Source organism: Bombina bombina, chromosome 10, assembly GCF_027579735.1.
Source record: "Bombina bombina isolate aBomBom1 chromosome 10, aBomBom1.pri, whole genome shotgun sequence".
Classification (NCBI taxonomy): Eukaryota; Metazoa; Chordata; class Amphibia; order Anura; family Bombinatoridae; genus Bombina; species Bombina bombina.
In genome coordinates this window covers 92993412-93010517 of record NC_069508.1, presented here as the reverse complement: position 1 = coordinate 93010517, position 17106 = coordinate 92993412, and the positions used below count along the sequence as shown (strand labels likewise).

At 39.9% G+C, this 17106-nt stretch overlaps 1 protein-coding gene across 1 annotated transcript in view; it reads right to left on the bottom strand.

Moving 5' to 3' along the window:
- The window catches only part of MCOLN3 (mucolipin TRP cation channel 3), a 253553-nt gene that overhangs the window by 100648 nt on the left and 135799 nt on the right, over positions 1–17106 (bottom strand). The window contains exon 7 of the mRNA XM_053693240.1: positions 8056–8155. Within this exon, the coding sequence (XP_053549215.1) occupies positions 8056–8155 (100 nt within the window). The remainder of the gene's footprint in view (positions 1–8055; positions 8156–17106) is intronic.

Sequence of the window (17106 nt, the reverse complement as noted above, 5' to 3'; positions counted from 1 at the left end):
CATTAATAGTAAACAAAAAATTACTGTTACTCACAAAAGAATTAGCAAGAAAGAGAGGAGTCAATAAACAGTAAAGTCGAAATTAAACTTTCCAATTTACTTCTATTATCAAATGTGCTTAATTCTCTTGATATCCTTTGTTGAAGAGTAGGCTGAAGAGCAGCAACGCACTACTGAGAGCTAGCTGATCACATCGGGTTAACCAATGACAAGAGGCATATATGTACAGCCACCAATCAGCAACTAGCTTTTATTAATGCATTGCTACTCATGAATCTAGCAACGTACAAAGATACCAAGAGATGAAAAAAAATGTGATGATAGAAGTAAATTAGAAAATTGTTTAACATTGCATGCACTATCATGCTCATTCAATTTTGACTTTACTGTTCTTTAAGTTACAGCCATTGACAGAGAGATGCTAAGCTTAAACACCTCACAATGGCCCAATCCAGTGCTAACCTCAGCTTTCCTTACTGTCATTTAATAATGAGGTTAATTACAATGCTTTAGAGAAGCTTAACAAATGATTTATCTACAAGGAAGGAATTCAACCCTAATGTTTGCAAATTGCACAATCAATGGTGTTTTAGCAAACTGCTGTCTTTCTAGAAAACCACAGTAACGTACAGCGCTTACAAACTGCACTGGGTCAGGTGCATATCCCATGTCATAGACAGCACTCTCAGAATACTCCGAGTGCATTTTCTGGGACTCTCTGTCATAGTAAACTGGATATCCCCTGAAGCAGACAGCTGACCCAGACTAGACTATTACACAAACGTCACCAGTTTAATCCCAAATATGCAAACATCTGTAAGTAGCTGGCACTTTCACATACAAAAAGTGAGGCACTGCCAGCTAAATAGCTCTATACTTTACAGCATATTTAATATATACTCTGTGTGTATGTGTGTGTATGTGTGTTTATGTGTGTGTGTGTGTGTGTGTGTATGTGTGTGTGCATGTGTGTGTATGTGTGTTTATGTGTGTTTATGTGTGTGTGTGTGTGTGTGTGTGTGTGCTTATGTGTGTGTGTCTATGTGTGTGTATGTGTGTTTATGTGTGTGTGTATGTGTATGTGTGTGTATGTGTGTTTATGTGTGTGTGTGTGTGTGTGTATGTGTGTGTGTGTGTGTGTGTATGTGTATGTGTATGTGTGTTTATGTGTGTGTGTGTATGTGTATGTGTGTGTGTGTCTATGTGTGTGTGTTTATGTGTGTTTATGTGTGTTTATGTGTGTGTGTGTGTGTGTGTGTATGTCTGAGGAAGAGGTGAAGACCCCGAAAAAGTTTAGACGCAATAAAGCCACATTTATATAAATCCAGAAAATGCAATTGCCTTAATAATGGACTAAACAGAGTGTGTGTGTGTGTATATATATATATATATATATATATATATATATATATATATATATATATATATATATATATATATATATATATATATATATATATATATATATATATATATTTATATATATATATATATATATATATATACACACATATATCCAATTGCACGCTGACCGCAGCCCACTCTTTCAAATACTTGGGTATGTTGTTAAACCCTAATCTATCTTTTGGCCTCCACACAGAAAAAGTTGCATCTAAACTTTATCCAAAACTAGGTGCCCTATACAGAAACAAATCTTGCCTCAGCCCTACAGTAAAAAAAAAGCTTGTACAGCAAATGCTGATGCCTATCATGGATTATGGGGATGTAGTATACGCACCTGCACCGCAAACTCACCTTAATAAACTTAATACGTTGTATAACTCGTTCTGCCGCTTTGTGCTACAATGTAACTACAGGACCCACCATTGTGACATGCTAAAAGAACTAAACTGGCTGACGCTGGAATCCAGATGCACCCTTCATCTTTCCTGCCTTGTGTTTAAGAGCCTTTCTGGGAAGCTCCCACCCTACCTGGGGCCCGATTCGATATGCAGCGTCGCCCGCAAAAGCCGGCAACGCCAAATTTTGCGCTGGTTTGGTATCACATATACGGCGTAACATAGAAGTTACGCTCGTATATTTCTGCCTTCGGCCGTAGTTTTTTGGCCCATAGACAGGTATACCAAACCAGCGCAGTTTGGTATCCAATATACAGCGTAAGGACTTACGTGGCGAAAATTGAGAAATCCTACTCCATTTTCACCTTGCCACAAATTGCAGGCGTAGTAAGCCTTACGCTGTCTATTGGAGACCCGTAACTCCCTAAACTAGCTGCTAAATAAAACCTAATACCTAACGCATGCGCAATGTCTATCTACCTGTCAACCGCGAACTGCTAAATAAAACCTAACGCATGCGCAATGTCTATCTACCTGTCAACTGCGATCCCCCGCCGCAATCCCTAATAAAGTATTTAACCCCTAAACCACCGCTCCCGGACCCCGCCGCCACCTACATTAAATGTATAACCCCCTAATGTGAGCCCCTACACTGCCGCCACCTACATTACCTACCCCCTAATGTGAGCTCCTACCCCGCCACCAGCTATATTAAAATTATTAACCTCTAATCTAATCCCCCTACCCTGCCGCCAGCTATATTAAAATTATTAACCCCTAATTTAATCCCCCAACACCGCCGCCAGCTATATTAAATACATCAACCCCTTATCTAATCCCCCTACACCGCCGCCAGCTATATTAAATGTATTAACTCCTAATCTAATCCCCCTACACCGCCGCCACCTATATTAAATTAATTAACCCCTAAAATACTAAAATATCCCTACCACTAAACGTAAGTGTAACCCTACAAATAGCCCTGAAAAGGGCTTTTTGCGTGGCATTGCCCCAAAGTAAACAGCTCTATTGCCAGCCCTTAAAAGGGCTTTTTGCGGGCCATTGCCCTAAAGTAATCCGCTCTTTTACCAGCCCTTAAAAGGGCTTTTTGCGGGGCATTGTCACAAAGTAATCAGCTCTTTTGCCTCTAATCTAAATCCCCCTACACCGCCGCCACCTATAATAAATGTATTACCCCCTAATCTAATCCCCCTACACTGCCGCCACCTATATTAAATACATTAACCCCTAATCTGGTATTGAGAGTTCTCTGAAGGGCTGCGTTAGGCTCCAAAAAGGGAGCGTACAGGCATATTTACCGCCACTTCAACTCTCAATACCAGCGTTGCTTACGGTAGCGGCTAGCTGGAAAAACGTGCTCGTGCACGATTCCCCCATGGGAAACAATGGGGCAGTTTGGGTAGAAAAAAAACCTAACACCTGCAAAAAAGCTTCTTCTATCTTCAAAACCTGCAAAAAAGCTTCTTCTATCTTCATCCATCCGACGAGGAGCGGCTCCATCTTCAAGACCTCCGGCGCGGAACATCCTCTTCCTTCCGACGACTACCGACAAATGAAGGTTCCTTTAAGTGACTTCATCCAAGATGGCGTCCCTCTAATTCCGATCCAATCAGCAAATCAGATTGATCTCGCAATCTATTGGCTGATCGGAACAGCCAATAGAATACAAGATCAATCTGATTGGATCAGCCAATCCGATTGAACTTGAATCTGATTGACTGATTGAATCAGCCAATCAGATTTTTCCTACCTTAATTCCGATTGGCTGATAGAATCCTATCAGCCAATCGGAATTTGAGGGACGCCATCTTGGATGACGTCACTTAAAGGAACCTTCATTCGTCGGTAGTCGTCGGAAGGAAGAGGATGTTCCGCGCCGGAGGTCTTGAAGATGGAGCCGCTCCTCGTCGGATGGATGAAGATAGAAGATGCCGCTTGGATGAAGATGTCTGCCGGTCCGGATGTCCTCTTCTGCCCGGATAGGATGAAGACTTCTGCCGCTTCTGAAGTCCTCTTTTGGTCCATCGGTGCCCGGCTGGGTTAACACGGTTTAAGGTAGGGAGATCTTCAGGGGGGTAGTGTTAGGTTTATTTAAGGGGGGTTTGGGTTAGAGTAGGGGTATGTGGGTGGTGGGTTTTAATGTTGGGGGCTGGTATTGTTTTTTTTTTACAGGCAAAAGAGCTGATTACTTTGGGAAATGCCCCGCAAAAAGCCCTTTTAAGGGCTGGTAAAAGAGCTGGTTAATTTTTAATTTTGAATAGGGTAGGGCATTTTATTATTTTGGGGGGCTTTATTATTTTATTAGGAGGCTTAGAATAGGTGTAATTAGCTTAAAATTCTTGTAATCTTTTTTTATTTTTTGTAATTTAGTGGGGTTTTTTTTGTAATTTAGTTTAGTGAATTTAATTGTATTTTAGTTTAGATATTTGTAGTTTATTTAATTTATTGATAGTGTAGGTGTATTTGTAACTTAGGTTAGGATTTATTTTACAGGTAAATTGGTAATTATTTTAACAAGGTAGCTATTAAATAGTTATTAACTATTTAATAGCTATTGTACCTAGTTAAAATAAATACCAAGTTACCTGTAAAATAAATATAAACCCTAAAATAGCTACAATGTAATTATTAATTATATTGTAGCTATCTTAGGGTTTATTTTATAGGTAAGTATTTAGATTTAAATAGGAATATTTTAATTAATAATATTAATTAGATTTATTTTAATAAGAATTTAGTTAGGGGTGTTAGAGTTAGATAGGGTTATTATACTTAATATATATATAATATAATAACTATATTAACTATATTAACCCTAATATAATTAGGGTTAATATAGTTAATATAGGTGGCGGCGGTGTAGGGGGATTAGATTAGGGGTTAATGTATTTAATATAGGTGGTGTAGGGGGATTAGATTAGGGGGTAATACATTTATAATAGGTGGCGGCGGTGTAGGGGGATTTAGATTAGAGGCAAAAGAGCTGATTACTTTGTGACAATGCCCCGCAAAAAGCCCTTTTAAGGGCTGGTAAAAGAGCTGATTACTTTAGGGCAATGGCCCGCAAAAAGCCCCTTTCAGGGCTATTTGTAGGGTTAGACTTAGGTTTAGTGGTAGGGATATTTTAGTATTTTAGGGGTTAATTAATTTAATATAGGTGGCGGCGGTGTAGGGGGATTAGATTAGGGGTTAATACATTTAATATAGCTGGCAGCGGTGTAGGGGGATTAGATTAGGGGTTAATGTATTTAATATAGCTGGCGGCGGGGTAGGGGGATTAGATTAGGGGTTAATAATTTTAATATAGCTGGCGGCGGGGTAGGAGCTCACATTAGGGGGTAGTTAATGTAGGTGGCGGTGGTGTAAGGGGCTCACATTAGGGGTTAGTTAATGTAGGTGGCGCTGGTTTAAGGGGCTCACATTAGGGAGTAGTTAATGTAGGTGGCGGCGGGGTCTGGGAGCAGCGGTTTAGGGGTTAATAACTTTATTAGGTGCGGCAGTTTAGGGGTTAATACATCTATTATTAGGAGAGTGAGGGGGGATAGCGGATAGAGGGGTATACATGTCTGGCTATGTTTGGGAGGCGTGTTAGACAGTACGGGAAATTTAATAACTTAGCCAGGTTTTGTAGGCGCCCGCAGTTTCTAAAGTGCCGTAAGTCACTGGCGACTCCAGAAATTTGTACTTACGCAGATTTCTGGACATCGCTGGTTTGTCAGACTTACGACACTTTAGCATCTGACGGCGCCGTATATGGGATAGCTTGAGTTGCGAGCTGAAACTACGGGTGGTGCAGGTTTCCATGCTTGCGCCGAAACCTGCGCCATATATCGGATCGCGCCCCTGAGCAGAATGCTCTCCCCAGCTATTCCCACCTCCTATAACCTCTGATCCAGTACCAGCACATTATTTAGCTTGCCTCAATACAAAAAGAAAGCAGCTCGATCCTTCTTTTCCTACTGAGCGCCACAGTTATGGAATGACCTCCTGCACACTTTCAAACCTTCCCCAATCCTTTAAGAGATCCCTCTCTACATATCTCAAAACAGAATGCACCTGTCATGGTTTATTATATATTTCCTACCTGTTCTATGTTAAATGTTTGCATACATTGTGTATTATTATTGTTTTTGTATTTTATTGTACCCTATTGTATCAATGCAATGTTTTGTGATCCCAGGACATACTTGAAAACAAGAGAAATCTCAATGTATCCTTCCTGGTAAAATATTTTATAAATAAATAAATAAATATATATCCTATGTGTATCTGCACTCACAATTCAATCAGGTCATCAACCAGGGTGCCTAAGTCAGAATATCCACAGATTTCTTCAATAAAGGACTGCACTCGCTGGATTTAGATACAGTATAACATTATTTATTATATGGTCAACCATTACCATATAATAAATAATTTTATACTGTATCTAAATCCAGCGAGTGCCGTCCTATTTTACTGTGCAAACATTTTAGGAAAGTATAAAAAATGCTGTAAAGTACAAATGCTTTCAAAAATAGAAATGTTAATAGTTTATTTTTATCAATTAACAAAATGCAGTGATTGGACAGAAGAAAAATCTAAATCAAATCAATATTTTGTGTGACCCCCCTTTGCCTTCAAAACAGCACCAATTCTTCTAGGTATACTTGCACACAGATTTTAAGGAACTTGGCCAAAAGGGACAGTCAAGTCCAAAAAAAAACTTTCATGATTTAAATAGGGCATGTAATTTTAAACAACTTCCCAATTTACTTTTATCACCAATTTTGCTGTATTCTCTTGGTATTCTTAGTTAAAAGCTAAACCTAGGAGGTTCATATGCAAATTGCTTAGACCTTGAAGACTGCCTCTAATCTGAATGCATTTTGACCACTAGAGGGCATTAGTTCATGTGTTTTACATAGATAACATTGAGCTCATCTACGTGAAGTGACCTAGGAGTGAGTACTGATTAGCTAAAATGCAAGTCTGTCAAAAGAACTGAAATAAGGGGGCAGTCAGCAGAAGCTTAGATACAAGGCAATTACAGAGGTAAAAAGTGTATTATTATAACTGCGTTGGTTATGCAAAACTGGGGAATGGGTAATAAAGGGATTATCTTTCTTTTTAAACAACAAAACTTCTGGTGTTGACTGTCCCTTTAAGAAATTTTTTTTCACATCTGCCTAAACCTTATATATATATGTGTGTGTGTGTCTCACTGGTTTTGGAACAGCTATACACGAAGCTATACACGCAGAGTCCAGCGGCTATACATGCAGAGTCCAGCGGCTATACACGCAGAGCCCGGATACAGGGGACCACAGCACGGCATACATGGCACACACAAAAGAGTGACACGAAAAGTGGTGAGTGGGTGTGGCCATAGGCTGTTGTGGGCAAAGGTTGCTCTTGGGAATACCACTCCCACTAGTGTTTTACTGCTTATTGTGCATAGTATATTTCCATAGTGTGGTTAAACGTTTCCAAGGACTTATACTGTTATTACGGTTTAAGCTGCGTTTACACTCTGTATGGTAGATCAACGGAGGGTGTCTTTGAGAGAGGGAATTTTACCCTATCAAGGGGGGACTTTGTGATTGTGCTTATTACAATACCTCTTGAGTTTCGTCATACATATATATATATATACACACACATATACACATACATCTTTAAACATGTATATGTATATATCTCTATGTTAAAGCCCTTTGCAGCCTTTTTTTCTCTAACATCTGAGACCTCACATCTTGGAGCCCTTATAACCTTTTTGTGCATTTAAAAAAAAAATTTTTTATTAGATAGTGTTATTATGAGTGTAACTGTATTTTTAAAAATATTATTAATGTGTTTTGTGACACTTTTTTGACTGGCGTAACAATTAACCAGAGGTCTGAAGTCGCGGTAATCATTCTATCATAAATCGTGATTGAGCTCATGTGTTCGCATTTATTTTCAACTTGTAATACGCAAGCTCCTTCCGACGCATGCAAACAGCCATGAAAAAACTGATATCGCTTGTGCAAAACAGTAAGTGCACCACTCGTAATCTGGCCCATAGTTAACATCAGTTCCACAGCAGCAACGAACTACTGTGAGCTAGGTGAACACTTTTTAGTGAACCGATGACAAGAGGCATATTTGTGTACCCAGTACAGATGAGCTAGCAGTAGTACTTTTCTGTTAAATACCAAGGTATGCTTTTCAACAAATTAATCATGACTAAATCTACAAATCAGAGGGTACTTACTGGAACCAGACAAATGCCAGTCTTTACACTCCTGGATCAAAACATCAGTATCTAAGCTGATTTTAATTCTTCCACTGTGCGCTTGGTTATCAAATAATATCTGAGAGAGAGAAAGCAATTAAACATTCTTAAACAGCACATCATTATTAAAGGGACATAGAAATTATTTATATTTAATGCATCACTTTCAGCCCAGGTTAGTAAAATACAAAATTAAAAAATAAGAGGTGTATTTTTATAGAAAAATAAATGTATACCTAAAAGGGATACAAACGTCAAAATTAAACTTACTGGATTCATTAGAGCAAAAAAACAAACAACCTTTCAGATTCACTTACATCAAATTTACTTTGTTGAAGAGCATACCTATGTAGGTGCAGGTGCATGCACAAATTGTAAACTATCAGTGTTTCTCAACCGCGGCCCTCAAGTACCCTCAACAGTCCAGGCTTTCATTATAGCTGAACACAGATGAGCACAGGTGAAGTAATCAGCTGATCAGTAACCATGGTTACTAACCTGCTCTCACCCATCAGCTGATTATTTCACCTGTGCTCTAGTTCAGCTATAATAAAAACCTGGCCAGTTAGGGGTACTTGAGGGCTGCGGTTGAGAAACACTGCACTATATGAAAGCAGTGATTGCAAAAAAATGTGTAACAATATTATACATTGTTGCAAACACTGCTGCCTTTTATTTCTCAAAACATGTGCATGCTCCTGAGCATATCTCAATATACTGGAAAAAGGATAGGGTTAAATCCTATGAAATATGTATCACATTTTCTAGGTTCCTTCCTTATAGAAAGCAAATTAAAATGGTTACATTACATTGCCATTAAAGAGTCAGATATTTTTCTCTCTTAATTTTGATAGCTTTTTTCTATGTTTAGTATGAGGATTTTTTTAAAATAAACTAAAATAGTATGTTGATGCTTTAACCCTTTGAGTGCTAATGACGGCTCTGAGCCGTCACAGAGTTTCCCACTCTGGTGCTAATGATGGCTCAGAGCCTTCGCTAGCACTCTCCCACCTTGAGGGAGATCTGGGGGCTCCCACCGCTCCTACCCCGGCGATCGTGCCTGTATAGTGACATGCATCGCCGGGGCTTCCTGTTTTGCGTGGTGACGTCACGCGCAATAACGTGATGACGTCACAGCGCAACTTTATTTATACTTAACAATGTTAAGTAAAGGAGCAGGGGGCATGCTGCTTAGAAGCCTGTATCTCAGGCATCTACGCAGCTACAGACCCCCAAGACCCACCATTGGAAAGGTAATTGCCTAACCTTCCAAACAGTGTAAGTATTGGGGGTCTGAAAATAAAAATAACAATTTTTTAAAAAAAATGTTAAATATCTTAGCACCCAGGTGGGAAAGTGCTTAGCACTCAAAGGGTTAATCTAGCTGTTCTCAATAATAGATTACTAAATACTCCAACTGACAGTAGTGATGTGTGACCCAAGTTAAAGTTGTTGTATTAGAATGTCCATTTGAAAATATAAACCTAGGTTTAGATTACAAGTTGAGCGCTAATCGCTATTGATAGTGCAGGGTACGCTATCAATATCATGGCCTGCACTCCGAATAATGCACAATCTGGTGTTACAAGTAAATGGTTAAAAAGAATTACCAGATAATGTTTAGCGAGGCCGACATCTCTTTTGGGCACCCGACATTTTCAATGGATTAATCATCACTCATATTACAAGTTGTGAAAAAATGTAGTGCGACTTGAGACCTTGGCCTCTAGTTATCAAGCTCCGTACGTACCTGCCTTCGCCGGCCCCAATACGATTGCCTAAGCTCGCCTCACATTGCCGCCGCGGACCTGAATACGTTCGCCAAAGTTATCAATAAAGCTGTCAAAAAGGCGCGCACCAAGTACGGGGCGATGAGCAGCGGACTGTGATAGTTATCACTCATCCGATCTCGCTGCTCTTCAGCTTTTTTACAGCTTTATTGATACCCCTGTCACTAAGCACCCACACTATACTATACTGTTCTACCCCCTATACCGCCGCCCCCGGAGGCCCCCGCAACTAAATAAAGTTATTAACCCCTAAACCGCCATTCCTAGCCCCCGCCGCAACTATAATAAATATATTAACCCCTAAACCGCCGCTCCCGGACCCCTCTGCCACCTACATAATACCTATTAACCCCTATTCTGCCCCCCCTATACCGCCGCCACCTATAATAAATTTATTAACCTCTATCCTGCCCCCCTATACCGCCGCCACCTATATTAAACTTTTTAACCCCTATCCTGCCCCCCCTATACCGTCGCCACCTATAATAAATGTATTAACCCCTATCCTGCCCCCCCTATACCGCCGCCATCTATATTAAACTAATTAACCCCTAAACCTAAGTCTAACACTAACCCTAACACCCCCCTAACTTAAATATTATTTTAATAAATCTAAATAAAAATTACTCTTATAAACTAAATTAATCCTATTTAAAACTAAATACTTACCTATAAAATAAACCCTAATATAGCTACAATATAACTAATAATTATATTGTAGCTATTTTAGGATTTATTTTTATTTTACAGGCAAATTTAAATTTATTTTAACTAGGTACAATAGATATTAAATAGTTATTAACTATTTAATAACTACCTAGATAAAATAAAAATAAATTTACCTTTAAAATAAAAACTAACCTAAGTTACAATTACACCTAACACTACACTATCATTAAATAAATTATTCCTATTTAAAAATAAATACTTACCTGTAAAATAAATCTTAGGATTTATATTTATTTTACAGGCAACTTTGTATTTATTTTAAATACAAAATTACCTGTAAAATAAAAGGTAACCTAAGTTACAATTAAACCTAACACTACACTATGATTAAATTAATTAAATTACTAGCCAATACCTACAATTAAATACAATTAAATAAACTAAACTAAATTACAAAAAAACCCCACTAAATTACAGAAAATAAAAAAATATTAAAAGTATTTTAAACTAATTACACCTAATCTAAGCCCCCTAATAAAATAATAATAAAAAAATAATAATAAAAGTCCCTACCTTATTCTACATTAAAATGTAATCAGCTCTTTTACCAGCCCTTAAAAGGGCTTTTTGCGGGGCATGCCCCAAAGTAATCAGCTCTTTTGCCTGAAAAAAAAATACAACCCCCCAACATTAAAACCCACCACCCACATACCCCTACTCTAACCCACCCAAACCCCCCTTAAAAAAACCTAACACTAACCCCCTGAAGATCTCCCTACCTTGAGTCGTCTTCACCCAGCCGGGCCGAAGTCTTCATCCGATGGGGCAGAAGAGGACATCCAGACCGACAGAAATCTTCATCCTATCCGGGCAGAAGAGGACATCCGGACCGGCAGACATCTTCATCCAAGCGGCATCTTCTATCTTCATCCATCCGACGAGGAGCGGCTCCATCTTCAAGACCTCCGGCGCGGAACATCCTTCTCCACCAACGACTACCCGACGAATGAAGGTTCCTTTAAGTGATGTCATCCAAGATGGCGTCCCTCGAATTCCGATTGGCTGATAGGATTCTATCAGTCAATCGGAATTAAGGTAGGAAAAAATCTGATTGGCTGATGCAATCAGCCAATCAGATTGAAGTTCAAACCGATTGGCTGATCTAATGAGCCAATCGGATTGAACTTCAATCTCCAGGGCGGCGGATTGAAAACCAGGTACGCTGGGCCGGAAAAGTGCCGAGCGTACCTGGTAGTCATTTGATAACTTCCAAAAGTAGTCAGATTGTGCCGAACTTGTGTTCGGAACATCTGGAGTGACGTAAGAATCGATCTGTGTCAGACTGAGTCCGGCGGATCGAAGCTTACGTCACTATATTCTACTTTTGTCGGTGTGTAGGGCTTGATAACTTAGGCGAATCAGCCACGCCACAAATACGCTGCGGAATTCCAGCGTATTTGAGGTTGACGGCTTGATAACTAGAGGCCCTGGTGTCAAGTGTTAGGGCTACAATAAAAGTATAAAGAAGTGTAGCATTTTAAAATAAAGTATTAAACTTATATATACATACAGTGCCCTCCACTAATATTGGCACCCTTGGTAAATATGAGCAAAGAAGGCTGTGAAAATTTGTCTTTATTGTTTAAACGTTTGATCTTTTGTTAAAAAAATACACAAAAATACTCTACTCTCATGGATATCAAACAATTGCAAACACAACACAGGTTTATCCAAAAAAAAACTAAATTTGTGTGGCACAATTTTGGCACCCCTATGAATTCATATGAGAAAAATATATTTGAAATATATTCCCATTGATTTACTTCTTTTTTTTAATATATATAAATTTTTATTGAGGTTGAAAAATAAGTACAACAAGCAGTTTATATCACAGAGTTACAAACATATAAGAAGTGAAATCACTGTCATGAACATAATCTTCACATAAAGACTTGTCAGACAAGGAAAACGCATATTGCCTAGGAAAGCTAAATAAAAAGTAAACCTCATATTTTCTATTACGGTGCAACCCCTTAAAACATAGTGAGATATAAGATGAAGTAATTTCCCCCAAAAACGTAGGGAGACCTCTTGCAGACCTCCTGAACTAGATTGATGGAAGAATGTGGGACTTTGATGCAAAACAAATTGTATAAGGGACAATAATGGCTTGGTACAAAGAGCAAGTACATAGCAGGCTAGATAGTTATTACCATTTAGGGAAATGCTAAGGGACAGGGGGATATATAGAGAAACGTTTGTTAAGATTACTCCATGACTTGCTGGGGGGTTATCGCTTCAGTCTGAGTGCTGTTCTGGAGTGGATACAACTGAGTGAGCACTGATACACCTCTAAATTTATGCGTAAAGCTTTACTCCCCTCTAGCGGAACAGCTTGGTGCCTATGTATAGTCCTAAAGTGGTATTTCAGAATGCATCATCTTGGTGGGAGTTTTCATGCATCTTCACAAAACATTACCAGTAAACATACATAGGTATAGGCGTTAGAATTCTAACGAGCTGTTACACTAGTCTATAAGATAACCACAGAGTAAAACTCTAAAACATATAGTAACCATAATATATAGTTGTATCCATGGGGATGCAAGGAAAGTTTACACTTTCATGCTAATTGCTAAAAAAAAAAGTTGATACACAATGTAGGTAAAGTGCTCATGCACATTCTAATAATTGCCAGGGCCGATGGTAGGAGAAACTTCAGGTATGTAATTGATGGTATGAATCTCAGCTATATAAAACAATTAATCCTGAAACTGAGAGAGTATTGATACTCTTTCAAATGTATACAGTGGGGAAAAAAAGTATTTAGTCAGCCACCAATTGTGCAAGTTCTCCCACTTAAGAAGATGAGAGAGGCCTGTTTCATCATAGGTATACCTCAACTATGAGAGACAAAATGTGGAAACAAATCCAGACAATCACATTGTCTGATTTGGAAAGAATTTATTTGCAAATTATGGTGGAAAATAAGTATTTGGTCACCTACAAACAAGCAAGATTTCTGGCTCTCACATACCTGTATCTTCTTCTTTAAGAGGCTCCTCTGTCTTCCACTCATTACCTGTATTAATGGCACCTGTTTGAACGTGTTATCAGTATAAAAGACTCCTGTCCACAACCTCAAACTGTCACACTCCAAACTCCACTATGGTGAAGACCAAAGAGCTGTCGAAGGACACCAGAAACAAAATTGTAGACCTGCACCAGGCTGGGAAGACTGAATCTGCAATAGGCAAGCAGCTTGGTGTGAAGAAATCAACTGTTGGAGCAATAATTAGAAAATGGAAGACATACAAGACCACTGATAATCTCCCTCGATCTGGGGCTCCACGCAAGATCTCACTCTGTGGGGTCAAAATGATCACATGAACGGTGAGCAAACATCCCAGAACCACACGGGGGCCTAGTGAATGACCTGCAGAGAGCTGGACCAACGTAACAGAGGCTACCATCAGTTACACACTACGCTGCCAGGGACACAGATCCTGCAGTGCCAGACGTGTCCCCCTGCTTAAGCCAGTACATGTCCGCGCCTGTCTGAAGTATGCTAGAGAGCATTTGGATGATCCAGAAGCAGATTGGGAGAATGTCATATGGTCAGATGAAACCAAAGTAGAACTGTTTGGTAGAAACACAACTTGTCGTGTTTGGAGGAGAGAGAACACCATACCTACTGTGAAGCATGGGGGTGGCAACATCATGCTTTGGGGCTGTTTCTCTGCAAACGGAACAGGATGACTGATCCGTGTACATGAAAGAATGAATGGGGCCATGTATCGTGAGATTTTGAGTGCAAACCTCCTTCCATCAGCAAGGGCATTGAAGATGAAACGTGGCTGGGTCTTTCAGCATGACAATGATCCCAAACACACCACCCGGGCAACGAAGGAGTGGCTTCGTAAGAAGCATTTCAAGGTCCTGGAGTGGCCTAGCCAGTCTCCATATCTCAACCCCATAGAAAACCTTTGGAGGGAGTTGAAAGTCCGTGTTGCCCAACGACAGCCCCAAAACATCACTGCTCTAGAGGAGATCTGCATGTAGGAATGGGCCAACATACCAGCAACTGTGTGTGACAACCTTGTGAAGACTTACAGAAAACGTTTGACCTCTGTCATTGCCAACAAAGGATATATAACAAAGTATTGAGATGAACTTTTGATATTGACCAAATACTTATTTTCCACCATAATTTGCAAATAAATTCTTTCCAATTCAGACAATGTGATTGTCTGGATTTGTTTCCACATTTTGTCTCTCATAGTTGAGGTATACCAATGATGAAAATTACAGGCCTATCTCATCTTCTTAAGTGGGAGAACTTGCACAATTGGTGGCTGACTCAATACTTTTTTCCCCCACTGTATGTAAACCTTTACTCCCCTCTAGTGGAGAAGCCTGGTATCTATAAATCAACATAGTAATATTTCAGAATGCATCATCTTGGTAGGAATATATCTTTCATGTAATTTAACAAAGCAATAACAATGGACATACATAGGTATGGGTGTTGAAGTTGTATCAAAATGACACATAGATCTGTAATGTATACACAGAGGAAAACTCTAAAACATATAGCAACCACCACACATAGATGTGTTCATGTAGAGGGCATGTAAAAGACTAATATATTCAATCCTCTATTTAACTGAACCTGGAATAGTGAACGTCTGTCCCATATTTTACACTTACATACTAAGAAATAAAAAAAGTTCATATGCAAATTAAGCGCTCATATACCCTCCAATATTTGTCAGGGCCACTGATAGGAAAAACTTCATGCATGAAGTTGGTGGTATGATTCTTAGCTATATAATACAGTTAAGCCTGAGACCTCAGCCATGCTACCCCAAACCCAGGCCATATATCTGAAATATAAACAGATACTCAATGTTTCAGACCCAGAGGATATGTGGATGTGTCTCTAAAGGTAAACATAACTCCAAGGTAAAAAGTCTCAGTAGCAGATATGAATATATAGGAGAACAGCCCCTCAGGTAATCTGGAACAAACAGAGAGATAGTGAAAGATATAACTATTGTAAAATATAGTGAAAGATATAACTATTGTAAAATATCCTGAGCGTGTTAACAAGCTTTTGTACATTATATATAGGAATAGTTCAGCCGATACCTGCTTTAACGGCTCTGGAAGTATACCAATGTTCTACCCTCACTGTCAAATAGAACCGAGATCTGGCGGACAAATTTCTAGGGAGTCTGGGCCCTGCTGCTTGCCACAACGATGCTTCTGTCATGTGGAGTGGAGGTAAGGCGTCGTCTCTCGGATTCCTAGGCAAATTAAGTGGGCTACCTCAGTCAGACATCCCGGCCAGTATTTTCAGAGGTAGAGGTGTAGCAAGAACGGTTCTCCGTTCCACTGCAACAGCCGTTTCTGCATCCCGGGGATACCGAAGAACGGCCCTCCTCACAGCCGGCCCGGATTCAATCTCTGCCTCTGACTTTGCTTCTGATATATTCCACTCCCATGTGGTGACGGGTCCGGTAGACCTCAGCAATTCTCCCGAAGGCACATGTCTCCCCATCTGGGGGTATTGTGGAGGCGGAATTCCCCTTAGGGATGAGCGGGTTAGTTCCCCCCGCCGGTGAGGGACGGGGCCTCCAATACACCCGTTCCCACCTTGTATGGTATAGGATCACCCGGTACTGTCGGACTTGTGTGTTCCAATTTCACCCGCTTATCGTTATGGGCAGTTGTCAGGATAGCACTTATCCCTTGTTCTAGGCTCTGAAAATGTTTCTCAAGGAGCCGGGTCACTGTCAGCTCCCATCTGCGTAGACCCTCCATTTTGAAATAAGTGATAGCCGGGCTATCAGGCAACAGAGTCCCAAATTACTTTTTAGTATATTGGAACAATCCTGTTACAGGATTGCTTAACCCCAGAGTTTGGGGGTGGGGGTAATTGTGTGGCAGCCCCAGACCTATGATTCATGACTCACACAGACTCTGGATAGTGAGATCCATTCTTTACTTGACCTTGGTAGTTGCAAAATGGCTGAAAGGCCTGAGGAGATTTGTGTCTCACAGCTGTCTCAGAGAACATAGGCTAGGACGCAGTCGGAACATCCACTCTTAGCATTTGTCGGATCTCAGTGAAACAGATGAGCACTAGAGAATAAAATATTGTAGATTTTCTGCAGAAAAACGATACAAAATCTATCTGATATCAGGAGCTTCACACAGACGCGTCCTACCGCACTGAGAGCAGGCTCCGCCCCCCGATTTTTAACATTTTTTAGTACACTTGGGTGACTAGGAACAGGAATTTGTTCAACCATGACTTCCTGTTTTACAATGGGTAAGACTAAGGAATATAGCTGTGATGTGCGGCAAAAGGTTTTTGAGCTGTGGGAAGTGGCTATAAGAAAATAGCAAAAGCATTGGAAATGCCCATTTCCACCATCAGGGTAATAATTAAGAAGTTTCAATCAACTGGAAATGTTATGAATCAACCTGGAAGAGGACACCTGTCTATATTGTCTCAACACACTGTAAAAAGGATGGCTTGAGTGGCTAAAATATCTCCAAGGAT